This window comes from Neodiprion virginianus, chromosome 3, assembly GCF_021901495.1.
Source record: "Neodiprion virginianus isolate iyNeoVirg1 chromosome 3, iyNeoVirg1.1, whole genome shotgun sequence".
NCBI lineage: Eukaryota > Metazoa > Arthropoda > Insecta > Hymenoptera > Diprionidae > Neodiprion > Neodiprion virginianus.
In genome coordinates, this window is record NC_060879.1 from 18,437,073 (window position 1) to 18,460,976 (window position 23,904).

General features: G+C 37.4%; 1 protein-coding gene across 3 annotated transcripts; it reads left to right on the forward strand.

Moving 5' to 3' along the window:
* Positions 1-252: 252 nt before the first annotated feature.
* On the forward strand, positions 253-16,735 carry LOC124301398 (hemocyte protein-glutamine gamma-glutamyltransferase-like). Of its 3 annotated transcripts, none has more exons than XM_046756365.1 (8): positions 253-400; positions 12,425-12,976; positions 13,066-13,292; positions 13,490-14,091; positions 14,194-14,291; positions 14,397-14,687; positions 14,761-14,921; positions 15,903-16,735. In XM_046756365.1, exons 2-8 carry the CDS (start codon positions 12,502-12,504, stop codon positions 16,182-16,184), a joined length of 2,136 nt encoding a protein of 711 aa, XP_046612321.1. In that variant the 5' UTR covers positions 253-400; positions 12,425-12,501; the 3' UTR covers positions 16,185-16,735. The 3 variants fall into 3 exon arrangements, with proteins under 3 accessions (XP_046612321.1, XP_046612325.1, XP_046612324.1); XM_046756369.1 differs by having other exon boundaries at positions 262-400; positions 12,502-12,976; XM_046756368.1 differs by having other exon boundaries at positions 264-400; positions 12,429-12,976.
* The last annotated feature ends 7,169 nt before the right edge of the window (positions 16,736-23,904 follow it).

Sequence of the window (23,904 nt, forward strand, 5' to 3'; positions counted from 1 at the left end):
CAGCTGGGAATCGATAACCATAATGCCGAGGACTGATTCAGTTTACTCGGAACGTCACATAATCAAGAATTAGCTAAACAGAGAGCCAAACATATCGTCGTCCTTGAATCTTGGGACATTGCTTGATTTTATTCCACGACCTATAATGCGACTATAACTGAACGGAATTGCAGGTACGGGTTGTCGACAAATAGTATAGTGGGGATGTTGCGGTTAGCTGGAAGGAAGTTGTAACTAGTATATAAAAGGCTGTTCGCGTCCCCAAACGGCAGTGAGATTGCGGCAAACATTCGAGTACCACAAATTCATCCGAGAAAACAAAGATTTAAATATTTAAATATAGCGTGAGGCTGAAAATTCCTGTCTCCTTCTTCAGGCGTCGAACGAGGCATCTTACAAGGTCGGTAAATAATTTTTTTTTTACATTAAATACGATAACCATAAATCACATCGATTTATTTTTACTCGAAAGAATGTTCACACATTTTCCAACTTTTAATTTAACACGATCGCTTCGACATAGCAATGGATACAGTCTCATTACATAACACGATTAATTCTTTGTCATGTGAAAGATGAAAAGATTGTTCATTAACTATTAATCGAGTGGTGAGATGTGAGTTTGCAATGCTTGTATAGACCGAGTGACTCGGGTTGATAATTCTTGATCGAAAAAATGTTCGAGCCGCGAGTTATGATATTTTGGAAATTCAAATGGTTATGTAGAATGAATTGAAGTATTTAATAAATTCTTGTTCAGTGCCTGTAGATTATGAGTCTGTTCTTAGCCTGAAAAAATCGTTACATCGATGATCCTTTCCATCCACTTCACATTTGCCCGACATAGCATTGATATTGCGTACTCGCCGTGAGCAGCGTTTGGTTGTTTTGTCCTTAAATGATCGTTGTGATTCTCGAACAGCAAATGGTTCTGCCTTGTAACCGGTAAGGTGTGTACATTTTAAAAGGAATGTTTCGGTGGAATGTTTAGTTCAGAATAACATCTTATAACGTTTCAATAGCGATGGAATGAAATATCTTTAACATCGTTTCAACTTGTCGAGAAATACAGCAGCTTATACAATCCTACGTCACTCCACGTGCAAGTATTGAATCAATATCAACGTTTATCAAAACATCACGTGAGCCGTACAGGCGTGAGCTTTTTGACATCGAAACCGATCGGGAATAACAACAGAAAGTGACCGGCACTGCCTTTTCTCATTCCGTGACTTATCAAGTATAGTATGCGTGTCACGTGCGTGCATTTTCAGCCGTGCATACGCCGTGTGAATACTTTTTACGGTATCGAAATGCCAGGCACGGAAGTGTGTGTAATGGCTGAGATGGTGATTCACATTCAATAGAATTAGAGCATCGTCCGAAATGCAGTGATGATTTATTTATCGCGACACCGTCGCAGTATGCAATCTGACCTTGTTGCGACGAAGCACAATGCTAAGTGCTTGATACCGATTCTGGCCTCATCAGGCCTCAGCAATTTTTCCGACTTAAAATCAGCTCCGGTCTTACGCAAGACGTTGGTAGCATGGTCAGGTGAATCAAACACGGATACGCAGTTGGGCGTTTCACAATTCTTTGACGACGACATCTCCCGAGCCATTAGTAGGAATAATGAAAGACTGCCTAGTGTTATATTGAAGATTAAACATAAATTGCTGCTCGAAGTGAATAATTCATTGTGTACGTTAAAAGACATAACGCGCCTACCTATGACAAAATACTTTTCTCAAGTACAAGCTTATTTTGTACTTTGTTTATAACGTCAATTTGTTGCAGTCATGGGGGAATCCTTAATTAGTTGAGTATAAAGTTTTGTAACAATTTGTTGTTTGTAAATAAGATGATAATAAAATATGGATTACATTTAATAGCGTCAGGTACGTAAAATAGAAATTCCGTTTGCATTTTGTAATTCAGATGTAACGGATTCATTAATACTCACATACGTACGGATACATCTTTGTATTTGCGTAAATATCCGCACATTATTTCTAGATTTAACGCAGTGATATTTATATTGCAAAATTATATGCGGATTAAGTAAAGATATCGATGACTTGCTTGAATCGTAAAACTCGAAATTGATTACTAATTAAAAACGTATATTCTTTCGCTCCAATTACAAAATACAAATATCGTTCGTTTCGTTCTCGTAGTTTATTTCAAACTGTAATATGTAGGTGTAACTGAAGTTTTTAACAAAGAAACCGTTCAAAAAGATATCTGACTTGCTTAGTTAATCTTTGAGCTTTATGTCAACTGACATGAGGTTAAATTTACGACAACTAAGCTTATTTTATGATATATGTATATACATATTCCAGATGCATTTCTAAAAAAAAACATGCGTATGCAAATTGACCGTTTGGTTGCAGGTTCAGGTTTGAGTGAGAATATTAATGGGCATTATGTATCTGTTTGTGAGTATACTTATCCAGTGTCTTCCTCGATACCAAATCTGTATAACACAGGAAAAAGCTTATCGTTGTATACAAGTATTGCATAATCGTTATGGTCACACATAAAATACTGGTTTTACTATAAAATACGCGATTGTAACTCTTCAACATAATAATAATTGAATCCATTAAATATGATAATTTCAGATAACTTTGTCTATGCAAAATGTCTATTCCACTCGATGTATGCATTTATTGTTGACTTTTCGCCGAATATTTCCCGAGAAGAATTTTCACGCAGTAAATGTAGAGCAATAATTGTTCTGTTACTTCTTATTGTTAGTATGGCAAAGATCGTTTGCCTTTAGCACATATTTTGTTCCCTGCTTTTTTTCAAAACTTTTTTTTGATAACAATTCAGGACATATCGTGTTCTTGTATCGATAGCAATAATTTAAGAACATTGCTCTCATTGCTGTGAAAAATTTACGCGCACTCAGTTATATCTGGGATGGGATAAATCTTCTTGTAATGACAAATCAACCTCATACTTGTGTTTCACTTCACTTAATCGTTGCACCAATCGCAGTTGAAAAACTTTAATTTGTTCTTTTGGACAAAAAACACATTAGCCTTAACATTTAGAACTTTATGTCACACCTCACCAGATATATTCTTTATGAATCTTGATTATAATACAAGGCAAACGGGTAGTTCAATGGTGATATAGGTATGCACACTGTACATTATACAGCACTCAACACCCAAAAATTACGGAGTAGCAGTGATATAAGATAGAATTTATTTTCAACACTGTAGATTTAGATATTTAAAATGGCAGAGTTTCTCTTTTCCATTTTTTTTTTTCAACTTCGATCGATTCCTCAGCGAGGGGCATTCCATCAAATAGTTTTAAATTCGTGCCGTTCAACCGGTTGAATGTAGCATGTTTTAACGAAAAGCATAAACATGACATCAATCTGGACTGATAACATTTACGTATAGCAATCTTGAAGAAATTACTGTTGGTAAGTGGTGTAATAGATTGATATCCTTCGATTCGTAATTTTTTATAAATGTGAGCAATATTTTCAAATTCTTTGATTCAAACGGCACCGAAGTTCATTCGCTCTTGTCCTCATACACGAGGAAAATAGCCTTATGGAAGAAGAAGGCTCTTTTCAGGTACTTTTACGCAAACGTTTCACATAAAAATACCCAATACAACTATAAGAAAATAAAATGCATGAATAGATAAAATTGTATAAGATCATATATTATATATACCTATAATTCGATAGCACATAATAGGGACAGATTTTGCATATGATCATAAATGGTCATGTGAGGCATTCCATGTGAAGTGGGCCACCTCGAGACCTTGATACCTTCGATTTTATGTCGCCTTTACGGTTGTGTTTCATTACGCGAAAGTAACTTTCTCGGTTTTTCAACATTTTTTCAAAATTTGAAAGGAAAGTTTCTAAATTTTTATAAATGATATAATTTGTAAGAATAGGCAAAATAATCTTTCATATTGTTCCGTGGTAAATGAGATTCAAATTTCTCCGCCTGTAGAACGAAGTCGTTGAGCGTGGGATCCAAACAAAATTTCAAAATTTCCAAAATTACACGCTTACAGGTGAAATTTTCTTTTTCTACTTGAACAAATTTTTTGGCAATCAAAATGTTTTCATGAAATACAAAATGTATTTTTTTTTACACATCGATTCAAGACGAATCGATCGATCACCAACTTGTTTCCGTCGATACAACATTCCAATTTCCAGATAAATTTGTTGTATATCATAAACCAGCAAACTTTGACTTCCGTAAACTCAAACGGATACACGAAAAATATTGAAGACGAATCAAGGACGATACTCCAACATACCACTAGAAAATTTTAAAAGGAACATAAATTCGAAGATGTCGAGGTCTGGAGGTAGCTCACTTTACGCGGAATTCTCGATAAACAAATAACATACATGCCTCCAATAACAATCAGTAGAAATAATAATGATAACTTGTCCATCCTGCCACACCTGATAGGGTATGTCCTCCATATGCCAACTCTTGTCCCAAACATAGTCAAGTTAAACTCACAATCAGTCTGAATAGGTTTAAAGTTATAGGCTTCAGGATTTAGTTGAAAGTTTGATCAAAGTTCAGTGTAATGACTGTAACTTGTGCCTGGTAGATGTGCGAAGTCCATTTCTGGGCGAAATAATAAATATGGTAATAATGTGAACTGCGAAGTGCACTCAGTCTTGTTTGGATATGCTCATAATTACAATCCTTTCTATTATTTTGACCTGACTTGTTGCGTGTTCCGATTAATAACATGTAAACGGCTTATGTGAAGTAAAATCCTTGGAATTAGTCTGGGACTGCCTCAAGATTCTGATAAATATAAATAATTTGGTGTTTCCCGATGTTGGTTAACTGACGCTCTTGAGATTGAGAAATGATTGGATAAAAACTTAACACTCCCTCTCTTATTCAATGTTTGATGAAGATCTTGTTTGATATGCTAATAAACTGCAAGTTCACTGCATACAAACATTTGAGGTCAAGGCCATGTAATGGTGAGGCCTTTCCATTCACGTGTGAAGATCAAGTTGAAAACACTTTCGAAGACAAACCGCTGGTCTTTCGCTTTCAGTACGAAGTAACGTGTTATTTTTAAACTTTATGCTGCCGTATACTGCATATTGGCCAAACTATAGTCAAATCATCTAAATATGGATTATTTGAATACACATTAAAATCAGCGGCGGTCTAAGGATTAGAAGATAAATATGGAAACATGGTTGGCACACATTTTATTATATTTGTTTGCTCACATCTTGTACTGAGGTTTCGTAAAGAACACCGATAAGGAATTGCGGCTGTTTTCAATAAGTAAGGACTTTGAAAGACGACTGCCCAAAGGCATTATCTTAAGACCATAACAAGCAATGTGAAAAAAAAAGCCTTAAGGTAGGTGAGTAATGTGGTATTAAACCATTCCTCGTGAAATCAGCAACCTGTTTTCGTTGACACCGTGCAATGCTTTCAAAATTTCGACATTTGTAAGACCATTCGAAAAGTCTTTATGTGAATGAATGAATTATATTTCGATAAGTTTTCTAAACTTAACCCTTTGCAAAATGCTGTTTCTTTTTCCCAGTAAATGTACCTTGCAAAATATAAACTGCAAACAAAAAAAAAAAAAAAAAAAAAATCACCAGGAAGCAAAAGCTGTAATGTTTTAATTTTTATAATATCATTTGCCGACAACTCGTTTCAAACGTTTCAACGTTTGTCCCTCCGAGCAACAGTTTTTGAGGTATGCTTACGTGAAAAAAATTGAGCATTTTTCAGAGGGTTACAGTGAAAAATCTTAAATCATTCACATAAGTTACTATTAACTGTAGAAATTAGAAACAATCACTTTCGACCTAAACCAACAATTTGCTTATATCACGATAAGTAATGAAAAATTATAATCCAGGGCTCACAGTCTTTATACAGGGTCTCTTATTTTAATCAATCCAGTCTAATATCTCTAAAATCAAAAGTTTGACTGGAAAATGTTTTAAACAAAAATTGTGAGGTTCGAAGGGGGAAAAAAAACAAGAGCGTCAGATTTTCCGTAAAATGACCTGCCATGGTCAGACGAAGGTCAACTAAGTGTTTCATCAATGGAACGGTATATTTTTTTCATCGACATCTGAAAGAGCATCGAATTCTGTACCAAAAAATACCTACATACTTATCATCCAAATTCGACTGATGAGATACGCTCCCGCTGTGGCCTCCTTTTACGTTTTTTTCTAAATATCTGTACTTTTTTTCGAGCTGTAACCTTAATTTTATTCATTTAAACTTTTAATTTTTCAATTCGAAATTTTATTAACAAAAAATTTTCATATTTCAACTATTTTTAAGTGGATTTTTGTTCATTGTACCGGAAACTTGTGGAATAAAACGTTATTCGTAATCCGTATTTACGATAACAATTTAACGAATTATCAACGCGTGTCGCGTTATTTCAAGAGCTGTATTGCTATCCACGGTCGAATAACGTCAAGTGAGAGCTCAACAGTGCTTTGAAGCGCGCGGAAATTTTTTCGAACTTTTATTGAAGTGATTTATAACCGTACGTAATTTCCTATCGTAAATACGGTTTACGAATAACGTTTTATTTTCAAAGTTTCCTCTACCATAAACAAACATCCTTTTGAAAATAGTGGAAATAAGAAAATTTTGAAATAATAAAACTTGGAACTGTAAAATTAAAAAATTATTTTTTTTAAAAATCGATCAGAAAAATGGAATAAAAAAAAAATAATAATATTTAGAAAAAAAATATTCCACTGTCTGATTTGACCAGCGTGAATCTCATCATCAATCGAGTATAAACGGTAAGTGTATGAGTATTTTTTCATGCAGAATTTAATGCCCTTTCAGATACCGATAAAAAAAAAAGAAAATACTGTTCTATTTGAAAAAAAACCATCATCTAACCTTGGCGGGTCAATTTACGGAATATATAACACTTTCATTTTCTTCCCCCCATCAAACCTCACAACTTTTGCTTGAAACATTTTTCACTCAAATTTTTGGATTTCGAGATATTAAACTGGATTGAATTTTAAAATGAGACACCCTGTATTTCTTCATATCATATTCAGATACAATTAATATGCAAATGATTACCAATACGTTGTGGAATTCTGTGAATTTTTATCATGCGAAGTTATATAGTACTTGACATACCGGTTTTACAAGTCCCAAAAAACGAAGAAAGATTTGAACAAATAAAAAACAGATTCATTGTGATATCCACTGATTAGAATTTTATAAGAAAGCTGATCGCATGATACGAAAATCAATCCGAATGACTCTTTTTATAGTTATGTATTTACGGATTTGGTTCTTTTAAATTTTGTCATGTTCGAAATAGAACGCAATTTCAATTTGATCTAATCTGTAATGTATATATTCCGTCTCTATCCATTACTGTTTGATTCTTCTGGACGGATGTAAGTTCTTAAAAAAAAAAATAAAAATTAATGAAATTTTATATGCCTTGAAGAATTCGTTTTCCATCCATTTACTTCTGTTTGAGTACTTCAATGTTTTGAAACAATGTGAATCTGTGAATAACATTGAAGCTTTGACTATTTTTGGTATTGGATCCTTCTTGTGGTAGTTCAAAATGCTATAAATCTAGTTCAAATCGTGACAAAAAATTCCAAATGTTTTCTACGGTTTGGAACGTCATTCTTTAAGCACTTTGACCAACGTTTTACAAGTTATAATTACTTGAGTGTGAAAATTGTAACTGTAACAATACATACCAATCCATTGTAAACATCAGCCACTTATTGGTCTTGAAACAGATATTTACCAAGTCATCCAAGCTATTGTTTTAAATTTTAATATCGGGATCGCAAAACTGGATTCAACCGGACTCAAAGCTGCTATTGTTTTCAGTTGTTTTCATTCTTTCGTCATTCACCCGGGTATAAGCTGTTCCTGCTTTCGGTGTAAATGAATGATTGATTTTTAGTTCCTGCTTCTATGTATCTATAAATATACAACATAAATGTATGCCTATAGTACACCGGTCTTTGAATTTTATTTTTTTTAATGAATAACTGAAGACCTGCGAGTAATATTTGGGGGGGGGGGGCTTAAAAACTGGAGGCTCTTTAACACGTATGGGACGTACAATCAGTTCAAAAATATGCCACAACAATGGATTAAAAAGTGAAATTCAACTAATTAAATCGAACACCTTTGATTTAAAAAGTCCTTGGGATACAGAAAAATATTTTTAAGCATTCAAGTTGATGTGTAAACAGCCTGTTAAAGAAATCGCATCATGATGCTTTTTTTCACAAAAAAAATCCATACAGTTCGTCCATTTTCGATGAACAATAACGTACTCAATTCACGAATTAATACATTGCTAATTGTCTGAGAGAAATTTGTTCTAAGTTCGTGGGCTGGTAAGAAAAATCTGATTATACGTAAGATCGTTAACTAATTTACAGATAATCAACTTTTGATTTAGGAATGAATACGTTGTTGTTACTCAAAAACTAGCGTAAACGATGTACGGAGAATTCATTCATGAATAAAATGCGCTGTTAGCAATCAGAATCGGTCAAGCATTGTTGACTTGCGGTAAAAAATAATAGAATGATGTTACTCCCCTGAAATTATTAACACGATGAGCTGCTTACATTTAATAATCAATGTTTGAAGAGGGTTTCATGTGTCGTGGGAACTTTTGTAGCCATACATGTCATCACATTAACTGTTAGAATTTAATTTTAGGTTTTGGCTTTATTACGTTTTTTCATCAACATCTTTGCGGACGTCCTTAAGTTTCGAGCACGAGGTAATTTTTTCATATTTATTCCAATATTATACAAGCATAACATGTTCGCAAATAAAACATCCCACGTGAACACGTGTTTTCTATGTTTCAATAATTACGACAGTGTTCATGCGCCGTATATAAGACTTGAGTCCAGTATTATGCAAATACAATAACGTTTATTTTACTGAAAACTATCGACGTGTACTGTTGAACCATGAAACACGAAACAAAAAATCAAAAATGCCTGTTCAGTGCATATACTACTATGGTAATTGTTATTTCAAATGAATACGGAACTAGTTACGCATAAGTACATACCGATCAGTCTTCGTGATCGGAAACTCCAATCGTCGGCATTCTGAAAATCTACAGTCTGGGTTTTCCCACTTAATTTTCACGTAAAGGCTGCGAATCCTTCATCGTGTAAACATATCAATAAAATAGATAAAGGATGTGAATTTTTACTAAACAAAATAAGAACACGTTCAAATTATCAGGATCACCGTTTAAGAGCACCGGTCTTATGGACCGGAAAGAATTTGTCCGTGCTCAATAGAAACGTGGTGTGTTTACAATTATGTAAGGTATGGTATACGATTGCTCATAACTTGTTTCGCAGTTTTAAGTGCTGAATCTTTTGCTATACCTAGATGCATGCTAATTGTTCCTAGACTGAAAATCGATAGTTTTAATAATTGGCACAGCATCAGGATAGCATATACACGAATATTCGTTACTGCATTTGTGTAAAAAAATTTAAACAAGCAACAGACAAGTTTTCATATGGTCTATGGATGGTGTCCAACTTGGCAATTTGCCGTCCATATACTGGAACAGTCAAGGACTCTCCTAAGTACAAGCAATTACACATGGTGAAATATATTGTTAAGAAGACGACAGAAAAAAAACCGAGGAATAAAACCGGTCTCTGAGTTTTCTTGTTTCGCTGGTTGGGTAACAGATCGCTCACACGTAGCTAATATCTATAGTTTAGTAATCTTAGACTTTATACCTTGTTTAAAGGTACAGAGTCAATCACTGCACGTGAGAAGAATCGGCTGAGCTTCAGACAGTCTTCTGAGTTCATATTATCACTAAACTACGGTAGCAGTAAAACTCAGGAATAGAACCGTGATAAAGTTTGAAATCCATTTAATAGGTGACTGAACCCATTGCTTTTTTCAATAAATGTAAACACGTACAAATGATTATAATTCGTTGAAGGTGAGATTGTATTTCAGCTACTGTAGCTGTTATTTTGGTTGGCGAGAAACATTTCACACCCTACGAGCTCAGAAAATTAGTCTAGAGCAGGAATATAATTACAAGTGTATCCAACAGAAGCCATGTTGATCTTGAACCAAAGTTCGAATCCATCTGACTCATATAAAGAATAGTACTTTTTGTTAATAACGGTAAATACCTAAAATAAATTTTGTAATAACAATAGTTGTTTCATGCCTAATATTTTTGCTGGCGGCCTAATTTTGACATCAAATATTTTATAAACACTGTTCCATTTCCGAAACCTTAGCCCGCCAATATCATTTGAACGTGTATGCATGTAGAATTGAAATGCGTGTTGCCAAAAAAAAAGAGATTTCTGATTAATTGTATTAAATTTGAAAATTAATAAAAAATCTGCGCCCTCCTCAGGTTCTTACGCTTGTTCTACATCATTAGTAAAATGTTTGAGCTTGGAGAATCTTTTATTTCTTGTGAAATATCTCTGAAAGAATTTCTCGTAGTATAGAATCAATATTAACGAGCACAGAAAAAAGTCAAACAAATTTTTAATAACTTCCATACATTTGGACGATATTAAAAAATGAAAGTAGGTCAAATTGAAAGTGGTCAATTTTTCGGAAACTAGCTCACGTATTTCACTCGTCTGGTTCATAGTTTGTATCGGCCAGGTCATTCACCCTTTGATCCGCCCAATAGTTCTCTACCAAGAAGTCGTACATTCTAATCGGTTTTACGTTTCGTAATTTATCATGTATATTAAAACGTATATTTAACTTTGAAGGTCAGTAAACATTCCCCTGAAGAATTTTCGCTTGGTTGTCAGTGAAAAAAATTTTACAAACAAAATATTTTAGGATTGTAATATCATAGGTATTTACCATAGAAAATTGTAAAAACCAGCGCTTGATTGTTTCAACTTTTTTTCTTGCGGTGCGTTACGTACAAAGACTGTGTAGCTTACAAAAAGTTCAGCAGGTAATTTAGGCGGGTTATAGATATATAAGCTAGCTGGTACGGCGAGACGGATCACGTCAAGGTTAAGAGTTCGGCTGTGTTCGGAGTGCTTAAATTACTTTGTTATTATGTGTCTTCGAAGGAAACCAGATTCTGTCTTTCAAGTTTAAATATTTTTCCGTAATGTTTTTGTTAATTCTATGATATACGATATATATAAATTTCAGTTTTGTTCCTCATTTTCCACAATCAACTGGCTGCTGCGCATATTCTTTCACAGTTTTTTTCCGATTTTGCCAAAATCTTTCGTATACCGGGCAGGATGCTCTCAGTTGTTTTCAGATTTGTACGGTTTGTGTGGAACTTATTTTAAATGTTCTCACGTTGGAATTTCACAGTAGCGTGGTGAGCCATTCATATCAACATCGATTACCGGCCGTCTTCTTCAGATGGCTTGTTTCCCCGATGATCTTCCATTAAATTGTTCTTAATATGAGTCACTTTTCGCCAGACTCATTTTGAACTTTTGATTAATTAGTTGTCACTTTTCAAGTTGTTTGATCAGATATTTTGAGAGACATTCAATTTTTGTAATGAGTTCCTCAATTTGGTTTTCCATTTTGGTTCGATTGAAGATATCGCTGCGGATCGAATCAGTCGTCTTGTCACTGATATATCAATCCCATTGATACAGATGTCGGATTAGGAACCTCACTTTTTTTTTATAAATACCTAAATAATGTTTCTGAAACCATCATGATTTTCAGAGAATTATATTAAAAACCTTCTTTGACAAGTATTCGATATTGTCACTGAATTTCATTTGAATCGGTTAAATCATTCTCCTAGAATTTAGGATGAATGATGGGCCTCGAATGAACAATCGAACGACTAGATTTTATTCTACCGACTAAAGGGCCGCTCAAGGGAAAATTTATTTAATGTCAATAAGTGCACTAAATTTAGCGAATAGTCATTGGTTAACAGTTGAAAGTTGCATCGTTGAATAAAATCCAGTTACTCTAGTAACAATATCGGTAAATATTGTTCTAGTAAATTGATCGGATTCTTCAGGTTATGCAGCAGATCACTTATCGTTTGCAACCTTATTTTAGTGCAGACCTGTAAGCAGATTTTGCAGTATAAGATCCGTTGAAGAATTTGAGTAAATATTCAACAGTTTTTCGAGTAAATAGCATAGTTAGATGAACCTGGCGAAAGACTGCAATAAGTCTGAATCAAAATTATACATCAGAATCTTCATAGAATGTGCTGGCAGACTAGTGAATAATTTTGCAGTAACTCCACTAAGTTTTTGTGACTACGAAAAAAGATTCTTGATATCAAATCTCCGTGGAAGGTTCTCTGAAAAAATTGTGACTAGGATCGTGACTAACTTTTGTGCATTCTTCTGTTTCAGGTAGATAATTGGTGGTGAAATAATTATAACCACAGCCTATCGGTAACTAATACTTACGTCGAATTTGGGTTTCCAAGATGACGTCTTCTGAGCCATTGGTTGTGGACTCTGTTTATTTATACGAGAAGGAAAATGCAGTCGCACATCACACAGGAAATTACGAGCTGGTACACCTGGAGCCACCAACGCCGGTTCTCCGACGGGGACAACCCTTCAATGTGGCTGTGCGTTTCAACCGGCCATACGTGGACTCAACGGACATCGTTCGTTTGTTGTTCAACTTTGGCCCAAATCCTAATGTGATGAAGGGGACCAGAGGAATCAACACTGTCACCAACAGAGATACTTATCTACATGATTTAAAATCCTGGGGTGGACGTATGGTTGGTTCCAGTGCGGAGGATTTGTCCGTCGAAATTCGGAGCCCCGTTAACAGCCCAGTCGGCATTTGGCAACTGAATATAGAAACAACTACGTTGGGCAGTAAGAAAGCGCCCAACACCTTTCAATTCGAAAAAGATATCTATATCTTGTTTAATCCATGGGTAAAAGGTAGGTGCAGGGAAGACTAGAAGATATGTGGTTTGCGTTGAATACCATTTTCATGCATGAGATTAACCAGATTTTTCACTTATCCACAGAGGACCTTGTGTATATGGAAAATCAAAGACTGCTGGATGAGTACGTGACAAACGACACTGGAAAGGTCTGGGTTGGTGCTTTGGGAAGCTGTCGTGGCAGGGAATGGATTTTTGGTCAGTTCGATGCCTGCGTTCTTCCGGCTTGTCAACTGCTGCTTGAAAGGTCGGGCATCAAGGCAGTATCTCGTGGGGATCCCATTAAAATGACCAGAGCCATATCGAAAATTGTAAGTAATCGATTTGGAAGCTGTCCGTACAGTGCGAATTTTTTTCTTTTGTAAATATAACTCACGATCAATGGATCCAGGTGGGATTGCTGTTGGCGCACTCATGAAAATGGGTACCGTTCATGCAAAAACGCGCGTGCATACAATTCACTTACGATGGCGTTCATAATTTGTAAATGAGTATTGTTTATCCTCAGGTTAATTCAAATGATGATCAAGGTGTTCTTACCGGTCGATGGGACGGGGAGTACTCTGATGGAACTGCCCCCGCTTCATGGACTGGCAGCGTACCAATCCTGGAAGAATTTCTGAAAAGTGGAGAGGCGGTAAACTACGGGCAATGTTGGGTCTTTGCCGGCGTAGTAACGACCGTTTGTCGGGCTTTGGGTATACCTTCGAGGGTCGTCTCGAATATGGTCTCTGCACACGATGCAAATGCCTCTTTGTCCGTTGATCGTTATTATAACGCCGATAATGAAGAGCTTGAATACGATCCGGAGAACCCCCTAGGCGAAGATTCAGTCTGGAATTACCACGTGTGGAATGACGTGTGGATGGCTAGGCCAGATCTTCCCATGGGATACGGTGGTTGGCAGGCGATTGATGCTACGCCTCAGGAAACTTCCGATGGATTTTATCAATGTGGACCAACATCTGTTGAAGCAATCAAGCAAGGTGCCGTTGGATACAATTACGATGTTCCATTCATGCTAGCTTCCGTCAACGCTGATTTAATGCGGTGGAAAGAAAATAGCGAAAGTGATTTCGGTTGGAGTAAAATAGAATGCAACAAGTACCAGTACGTAATGTGTATTACCGATGTTATTTATTCATTTGGATTTCATTTTTTACATCGAGTTGTCCTGACATCTGACTGACTTTTCATTTTTTTCAATTACAGCATTGGACGTATGATTCTGACCAAAGCACCGTACATTTTTGACCCAAACGGTGACAAAGACAGACAAGATATCACTTCATTATACAAAGCTAAGGAAGGTAAGATATCGATGTTCGAATCACTGAAAGTACTTCATCTGGTTTAATTTCGTAATTCAAATTTCAAATCAGAGTGATAATTCATTTTGCTGGAAACACTTATAGGTACCGATGCGGAGCGCTTAACTCTGTACAGGGCGGTCCGTGGTACGGAGAGGGCAAAGAGGTTTTACGCGGTTCCTGATCCAGCTAAAGAAGACGTTAAATTTGATCTGGTTGAGCTAGAAAAAATCGATATCGGAGAGCCTTTTGCCGTGACAGTTCGCATTGAAAACAAGTCTAACCAACCACGCAATGTCAGCGCGATTTTGTCAGCCGGAAGTGTCTACTATACCGGAGTGAAAGCCAATTTAGTGAAAAGGGCAACTGGGGAATTCACCGTTCAGCCCGGTGGCAGTAAGTTTGACACTTGAATTTTCACCTATCTGACATTATTGAGACAATTTTCACGGTAATGCATATTTTACAGCGGAAAAACTGAAATTAACTGTAACTGTTGATGACTACCTGGATAAGTTGGTTGAGTATGCCATGATGAAGCTGTATGCTATCGCTACAGTTAAAGAGACAAGACAAACATGGGCCGAAGAAGACGATTTTCAGGTTTTGAAGCCATCTATTACCATTAAGGTAAAGTTGGACTTCAATCTAAGTGCGGACTGTTCAAGATAGAACCAAGCAATACGCGTCACATATAAAACTTATAATTGTACTAAGGAAAATAGGATGTTCAGAATTTCTGTGAATCTTATTACCAAATTCGCTTCAATGAGAAAAAACGAATGGAAAGTATTCCGATAGTAATATAGGTATTTCTATTTGAAAACAGGGTTGAAAATATTTACAATCTATTTGACGTGAATAGTCGAGACCCTCTTCAATGCCAAATTGTTGCAGAACTGTACCGTGACAGTATCCGGAAATTGAACACCCAAGTAAGCATGCGTAAAGTTTTTCATCTTTTTGAGCCGTTCAGGGTTATGTTGATTCAAATATATGATTCAGATGCAAATCCGTCACATTTTGGCTACCTCAAAGTCTCAGCGCGACATAACCTCGAAACGTCTGCCACAAGCAGATGGACAACTAGGCACAACTAAGTTGAATTTACTAAGGAACAGCCCCCTGACACACGCTGCTAAAAGTGGTTCGCAAAATGTCCCTCGATTCTGCCGCCAATTTCCACCACTAGTGGCGCTAGTAGTTACCTGGCGAGCTTGCGCGCGGTCAGCTAGGACAGCGAGCGTGTCAGAAGTCTACTAGCACCACGTAGAGGAACTAAAAAACAGGGACAAGACGCGTACAATTTTTTAGTATACGAGCAGTGGCGAGTGTCAGGGGGCTGCTAAGGAATCACTCGATTTCGCGCATGCGCATTTGGTTGGGTATTCAGTTTCTCGACACTGTCACGATATAGGAGGTGTTGAAGTCAAATTGTTCGCCGTGCCAGCGCTCTGGCAAATAATTGGTCTCGCGCATTGTAGCGCATGCGCATTAAACTATACAAGACGACGGACCATTCTGTCGTAGCAATTCCCACTGCATATATTTTACTTATTATCATATAAAATATATAACACTTAATATTATGTGATTGATAAACTTTTGTAGATTCAAGACGACCTTTCAGTTGGAAAGCCAGCAGCAATTTCGTTGAGTTTTACAAATCCGTTGAAGAAGACCTTGACGGAGTGTAAATTCAACTATGCTGGACCAGGATTGGCGAGAAACAAGACATTGGCGTTCAGAGACGTTGCTCCAGGTGAGCTGGTGCATGTGGAACATCAATTAATACCGCAGAAGGCTGGTCAACAAACGATCATCGCTACTTTCACATCCAAACAACTCGTTGACGTCACAGGCTCGAAGTCGGTTCAAGTTTTCGAAAATTGAATATTTACTCAGTATCCAGACCTAAACTTAAACATTAGAATTAAGAGAATCTTTTCTTCATTTTATTATCACTCTAAAATTTCTTTAATGAAAACAATATATTGCGAATATTACATGGCTTCTAAGTTTTAGCAGATTGTTGAAACGTTACTACATATGCTGTCGATATTTTCTGATTACCGTTGATATTGTACGACAATTCCATAGTCAGGAATTGTTTACAGTAGCGGGCAGATTATTTTTATAAACAATTTCAGTGAGTACCATGAATATCTGGGTTTTATTTTTAGGAAACCGAATTGTACTATAATGTTCATCCTACAACAGGATATGATGCTATCCTTATAAGAGGATCGGTTTGTATTTGAAATTGTATAAACTTTATTTTTGCGATCAAATAGTGGATAGCACAGATCATACTTATGTTAGTACTTTAAATAAGTAACCATTTCTACTAATTCTATTGATATTAGTATAGATGTTATTGCTTGATTTTTGTAACATTTTGTACTTTTATGACACACTCACAATAAATGGGGTAATATTCAGAATATAATAATACATATGAAGTGTCAGGGTGTCGACGGGACACGGTTCATGTGTAGCTGACTATTGTCCGAGTCTGTCAAGTTTAAGTCATAGATTAAACAAGGCTTCTATACCATTTGCTCACGACTTCTGGGAATTGAATCTACATAAAAATCCATAGGCAGCGCTGGCTCGAGCAAAGTCAGCGCCCTAGCCGAATAACTTTGACGGTGCCTCATTTGAAAAAAAAATCGCAATAATATAAAACAAAATAGAGTATCTAATTTTGTATTCAAATATGAGGGACTCTCCGCCAAGTCGGCCACTTTTTTTTCGACCATATCAGATCTGCCACATGATTGGTTATATCAAAGTACTACTAAAAGGTACTCTATGTGAATTTTTTCAGATTTTTTAATTCATTATTTGAGAAATTGCCGTTTTTTTTCAAACGAATATATCTCGAAAACTTGAAGTAACTGAAAAAAATGACTCTACATAAAAGTTGTAGTTTATTGTTAGTTTTCGAAACGAGTTTTTGAAAAAATTTTGAAGTTCCGGTAAGGCTGATTTTTTAACAAAAAAGGAAGGAATTGTTTTTTTTTATTCAAAAAGGACCCCTATTTTTGCTGAAAAAATTACAGAGTTGTCCAATATGTGCGACAATATCGCCAAAAAATCGCCAGAGTGACACGGATCGAGGTTCTAGGGTAAAAAAAATTAAGTCACACAAATTAATTTCTTTATACCGGAACCTCGACCAAATTTGTATATAATAAGCACTCATTTGCTTGATTATCCGATACACATCGCTAATCCACCATAAATTGCCAGTCCTATTTCACGTGCAGTAAATATTTGTAACTTTCATTCCTCAGAAATGACCTATCATCTTGATTTTTGTATAATTAACACGTGTTGCGTCTCGTACATGAAGACCGATCAAAAATGTAGCTTCCCTAGTAGGATTCTAAGGTAAGTCTAGTTCCACATTTGACTGCGAATCTGATATTAGAATTTGTGTTATTCGAGATTTTGCATAAGTCTGTTGTCGGGTGGCAAAAAGTCACTGTGGGGAAGATTCTGTATTGACTCTGTAGAAAGACTTCCTACAGAGTCTTCTCAAGTTTTTGCGACTGTAGGCAATGCTACTAGGGTCCTTAATTTGCCTTTTCCGTCCGTATTTACACGCACCGTACAGAGTAATATACGATATATCCAGGAATCTCGGAACTTTATGCATGAATTTCATGGAGATTTCACGTTAATCAAAAAAATTTGGTATCCTGGCATTTGTAGTGAGAGTGTTTTGTGTTTTCAGTTAATTTATTGAAAAGTTGACCACCGCACAATGCAACCACCGTATGGTATTATCGTATTTTCGTTTCACGTGATACAGTTGCGTGCGGGTGAAAGCGAATCTTTCAGCACGTTGATTCAGTTATTGTAAGTATCAACAACTAGTTGTAAGCTTTGGCCGATATCGGGCGAATTGCTACCAAACCAGTAAGTTACAGTGAATTAATAGCATTACCACACATGCCCGACTGAAGGATTAAACGCGTTCGTGTTTGAAAATCCCTGAATCGTTTCAATATTCACGCACTATTTCGACGTAATTTTGCTAGAGGAATCGATTGGTCGCAGTCTCAATACGCTGCGATCTACGCATCCATAGTTACAGCCAAAAAACAAGAACAAGTGTTCGACATTTTTCAGCAGGTGCTTTTTCTGTCGTCACATCTCTCCTGTTGATCGCACGCTCTTTTCGCTTCGTTTTCTGAGTTCCTGCGGGTCCAATTAGTCAGCAAAGGGTCATACAAATCGAATCTGAGACCACAACTTTTGAACCCGCAAAATGAAAAAAAAGTAAGGCTAACCCCTTTCCATTTTTGGCAAAAATTCTCGCGATTTTGAAAAGTGCTGGAATATATTCTTTCGTGCACCATTCCGACGTGATTTCGCAAGAGAAATCGATGGAGCGCAGTTCCATTACGCTGCGATCAACGGATCCAAAGTTACAGCCAAAAAACGAAAACCTGTGTTTTCGATATTTTTCAGCAGGTACTTTTTCTGTTGCCATTTCTCTCCTGTTGGTCCTACGCTCTTTTTGCTTCGTTTTCTGAGTTCTTGAGGGTCCAATTAGTCAGGAAAGGGTCATACAAATCAAATCTGAGACCACAACTTTTGAGCCCGAAAAATGAAAAAAAAGTAAGGCTAACCCCTTTTCATTTTTGGCAAAAATTCTCGCGATTTTGAAAAGTGCTGTAATCAATTCTTTCATGCACCTTTCCGACGTGATTCAGCAAGAGAAATCGATTGAGCGCAGTTCCAATACGCTGCAATCAACGCATCCAAAGTTACAGCCAAAAAACAAAAACAAGTTTTCGACATTTTTCAGCAGGTACTTTTTCTGTCCCCGTTTCTCACCTGTTGGTCCTACGCTCTTTTTGCTACGTTTTCTGAGTTCCTGAGGGTCCAATTAGTCGGGAAAGGGTCATACAAATCGAATCTGAGACCACAACTTTTGAACCCGCAAAATGAAAAAAAAGTAAGGCTAACCCCTTTCCATTTTTGGCAAAAATTCTCGCGATTTTGAAAAGTGCTGGAATATATTCTTTCGGGCGCCATTCCGACGTGATTTCGCAAGAGAAATCGATGGAGCGCAGTTCCATTACGCTGCGATCAACGGATCCAAAGTTACAGCCAAAAAACGAAAACCTGTGTTTTCGATATTTTTCAGCAGGTACTTTTTCTGTTGCCATTTCTCTCCTGTTGGTCCTACGCTCTTTTTGCTTCGTTTTCTGAGTTCTTGAGGGTCCAATTAGTCAGGAAAGGGTCATACAAATCAAATCTGAGACCACAACTTTTGAGCCCGAAAAATGAAAAAAAAGTAAGGCTAACCCCTTTTCATTTTTGGCAAAAATTCTCGCGATTTTGAAAAGTGCTGTAATCAATTCTTTCATGCACCTTTCCGACGTGATTCAGCAAGAGAAATCGATTGAGCGCAGTTCCAATACGCTGCAATCAACGCATCCAAAGTTACAGCCAAAAAACAAAAACAAGTTTTCGACATTTTTCAGCAGGTACTTTTTCTGTCCCCATTTCTCACCTGTTGGTCCTACGCTCTTTTTGCTTCGTTTTCTGAGTTCCTGAGGGTCCAATTAGTCGGGAAAGGGTCATACAAATCGAATCTGAGACCACAACTTTTGAGCCCGAAAAATGAAAAAAAAGTAAGGCTAACCCCTTTCCATTTTTGGCAAAAATTCTCGCGATTTTGAAAAGTGCTGGAATAAATTTTTTCATGCACCATTCCGACGTGATTTCGCAAGAGAAATCGATTGAGCGCAGTTTCAATACGCTGCGATCAACGCATCCAAAGTAACAGTTAAAAACTAGAACCAGTGTTTTCGATATTTTTCAGCAGGTACTTTTTCTGTCGCCGTTTCTCTCCTGTTGGTCCTACGCTCTTTTGGCTGCGTTTTCTGCGTTCCCGAGAGTCCAATTAGTCGGGAAAAGGTCATACAATTCGAATCTAAGACCATAAATTTTGAGCTCGAAAAACGAAAAAAAAGTAAGGCTAACCCCTTTCCATTTTTGGCGAATATTTTCGCGATTTAGAAAAGCTTTGGAATCAATTCTTTAATCCACTGTTCTCACGTAATTTTGCGAAAGAAATCGATTGGGCGCAGTCACAATACGCTGGGATCGACGCATCTGAAGTTACAGCCAAAAAACGAGAACAAGTTTTCGACATTTTTCAGCAGGTACTTTTTCTGTCGCCATTTCTCTCCTGTTGGTCCTACGCTCTATTCGCTGCGTTTTCTGAGTTCCCGAGAGTCCAATTAGTCGGGAAAAGGTCATACAAATAGAATCTAAGACCATAAATTTTGAGCTCGAAAAACGAAAATAAAGGAAGGCTAAGCCCTTTCCATTTTTGGCGAATATTTTCGCGATTTAGAAAAGCTTTGGAATTAATTCTTTAATCCACTATTCTCACTTGATTTTGCGAAAGAAAACGATTGGGCGCAGTCGCAATACGCTGCGATCGACGCATCTGAAGTTAGAGCCAAAAAACGAGAACCAGTGTTATCGACATTTTTCAGCAGGTACTTTTTCTGTCCCCATTTCTCACCTGTTGGTCCTACGCTCTTTTTGCTTCGTTTTCTGAGTTCCCGAGGGTCCAAATAGTCAGAAAAGGGTCATACAAATCGAATCTGAGACCACATCTTTTGAGCCCGAAAAATGAAAAAAAAGTAAGGCTAACCCCTTTCCATTTTTGGTAAAAATTCTCGCGATTTTGAAAAGTGCTGTAATCAATTCTTTCATGCACCTTTCCGACGTGATTCGGCAAGAGAAATCGATTGAGCGCAGTCCCAATACGCTGCGGTCAACGCATCCAAAGTTACAGCCAAAAAACGAGAACCTGCGTTTTCGACATATTTCAGCAAAGACTTTTTCTGTCGCCGTTTTTCTCCTGTTGGTCCTACGCTCTTTCCGCTGCGTTTTCTGAGTTCCTGAGAGTCCAATTAGTCAGGAAAAGGTCATACAAATCGAATCTGAGACCTAAAATTTTGAGCCCGAAAAACGAAAAAAAAGGAAGGCTAAACCCTTTCCATTTTTGGCAAAAATTCCTGCAATTTTGAAAAGTGCTGGAATAAATTCTTTCATGCTCTATTTCGACGTGATTTTGCAAGAGAAATCGATTGAGCGCAGTTCCAATACGCTGCGATCATTGCATCCAAAGTCACAGCCAAAAAACGAGAACCTGAGTTTTCGACATTTTCAGCAGGCACTTTTTCTGTCGCCATTTCTCTCCTGTTGGTCCTACGCTCTTTTGGCTGCGTTTTCTGCGTTCCCGAGAGTCCAATTAGTCGGGAAAAGGTCATACAATTCGAATCTAAGACCATAAATTTTGAGCTCGAAAAACGAAAAAAAAGTAAGGCTAACCCCTTTCCATTTTTGGCGAATATTTTCGCGATTTAGAAAAGCTTTGGAATCAATTCTTTAATCCACTGTTCTCACGTAATTTTGCGAAAGAAATCGATTGGGCGCAGTCACAATACGCTGGGATCGACGCATCTGAAGTTACAGCCAAAAAACGAGAACAAGTTTTCGACATTTTTCAGCAGGTACTTTTTCTGTCCCCATTTCTCACCTGTTGGTCCTACGCTCTTTTTGCTTCGTTTTCTGAGTTCCTGAGGGTCCAATTAGTCAGAGAAGGGTCATACAAATCGAATCTGAGACCACAACTTTTGAGCCCGAAAAATGAAAAAAAAGTAAGGCTAACCCCTTTCCATTTTTGGCAAAAATTCTCGCGATTTTGAAAAGTGCTGTAATCAATTCTTTCATGCACCTTTCCGACGTGATTCAGCAAGAGAAATCGATTGAGCGCAGTCCCAATACGCTGCGGTCAACGCATCCAAAGTTACAGCCAAAAAACGAGAACCTGCGTTTTCGACATTTTTCAGCAGGCACTTTTTCTGTCGCCATTTCTCTCCTGTTGGTCCTACGCTCTTTTCGCTGCGTTTTCTGAGTTCCTGAGGGTCCAATTAGTCAGAAAAGGGTCATACAAATCGAATCTGAGACCACAACTTTTGAGCCCGAAAAATGAAAAAAAAGTAAGGCTTTTCCATTCCATTTTTCCGTCCCTTTCCATTTTTGGCAAAAATTCTCGCGATTTTGAAAAGTGCTGCAATCAATTTTCTCATGCACCTTTCCGACGTGATTCAGCAAGAGAAATCGATTGAGCGCAGTCCCAATACGCTGCGGTCAACGCATCCAAAGTTACAGCCAAAAAACGAGAACCTGCGTTTTCGACATTTTTCAGCAGGTACTTTTTCTGTCGCCGTTTCTCTCCTGTTGGTCCTACGCACTTTCCGCTGCGTTTTCTGAGTTCCTGAGAGTCCAATTAGTCAGGAAAACGTCACACAAATCGAAACTGAGACCTAAAATTTCGAGCCTGAAAAATGAAAAAAAAGTAAGGCTAACCCCTTTCCATTTTTGGCAAAAATTCTCGCGATTTTGAAAAGTGCTGTAATCAATTTTCTCATGCACCTTTCCGACGTGATTCAGCAAGAGAAATCGATTGAGCGCAGTCCCAATACGCTGCGGTCAACGCATCCAAAGTTACAGCCAAAAAACGAGAACCTGCGTTTTCGACATTTTTCAGCAGGTACTTTTTCTGTCGCCGTTTCTCTCCTGTTGGTCCTACGCACTTTCCGCTGCGTTTTCTGAGTTCCTGAGAGTCCAATTAGTCAGGAAAACGTCACACAAATCGAATCTGAGACCACAACTTTTGAGCCCGAAAAATGAAAAAAAAGTAAGGCTAACCCCTTTCCATTTTTGACAAAAATTCTCGCGATTTTGAAAAGTGCTGTAATCAATTCTTTCATGCACCTTTCCGACGAGATTCAGCAAGAGAAATCGATTGAGCGCAGTCCCAATACGCTGCGGTCAACGCAGCCAAAGTTACAGCCAAAAAACGAGAACCTGCGTTTTCGACATTTTTCAGCAGGTACTTTTTCTGTCGCCGTTTCTCTCCTGTTGGTCCTACGCTCTTTCGGCTGCGTTTTCTGAGTTCCTGAGAGTCCAATTAGTCAGGAAAAGGTCATACAAATCGAATCTGAGACCTAAAATTTTGAGCCCGAAAAACGAAAAAAAAGTAAGGCTAACCCCTTTCCATTTTTGGCGAATATTTTCGCGATTCAGAAAAGCTTTGGAATTAATTCTTCAATCCACTATTCTCACGTAATTTTGCGAAAGAAATCGATTGGGCGCAGTCACAATGCGCTGCGATCGACGCATCTGAAGTTACAGCCAAAAAACGAGAACCTGTGTTTTCGTCACTTTTCAGCAGGTACTTTTACTGTCCCCATTTCTCACCTGTTGGTCCTACGCTCGTTTTGCTTCGTTTTCTGAGTTCCTGAGGGTCCAATTAGTCGGGAAAGGGTCATACAAATCGAATCTGAGACCACAACTTTTGAGCCCGAAAAATGAAAAAAAAGTAAGGCTAACCCCTTTCCATTTTTGGCAAAAATTCTCGCGATTTTGAAAAGTGCTGTAATCAATTTTCTCATGCACCTTTCCGACGTGATTCAGCAAGAGAAATCGATTGAGCGCAGTCCCAATACGCTGCGGTCAACGCATCCAAAGTTACAGCCAAAAAACGAGAACCTGCGTTTTCGACATT

What these genes read in the sequence shown, in the direction of transcription:
- LOC124301398 (XM_046756365.1), top strand. Translation starts at nt 12,502, where the DNA reads ATGACGTCTTCTGAGCCATTGGTTGTGGACTCTGTTTATTTATACGAG. An exon ending in ATTATACAAAGCTAAGGAAG is followed by an intron (nt 14,292 to 14,396) that starts GTAAGATATCGA and finishes AAACACTTATAG; the next exon opens with GTACCGATGCGGAGCGCTTA. An exon ending in AGCCATCTATTACCATTAAG is followed by an intron (nt 14,922 to 15,902) that starts GTAAAGTTGGAC and finishes AAACTTTTGTAG; the next exon opens with ATTCAAGACGACCTTTCAGT.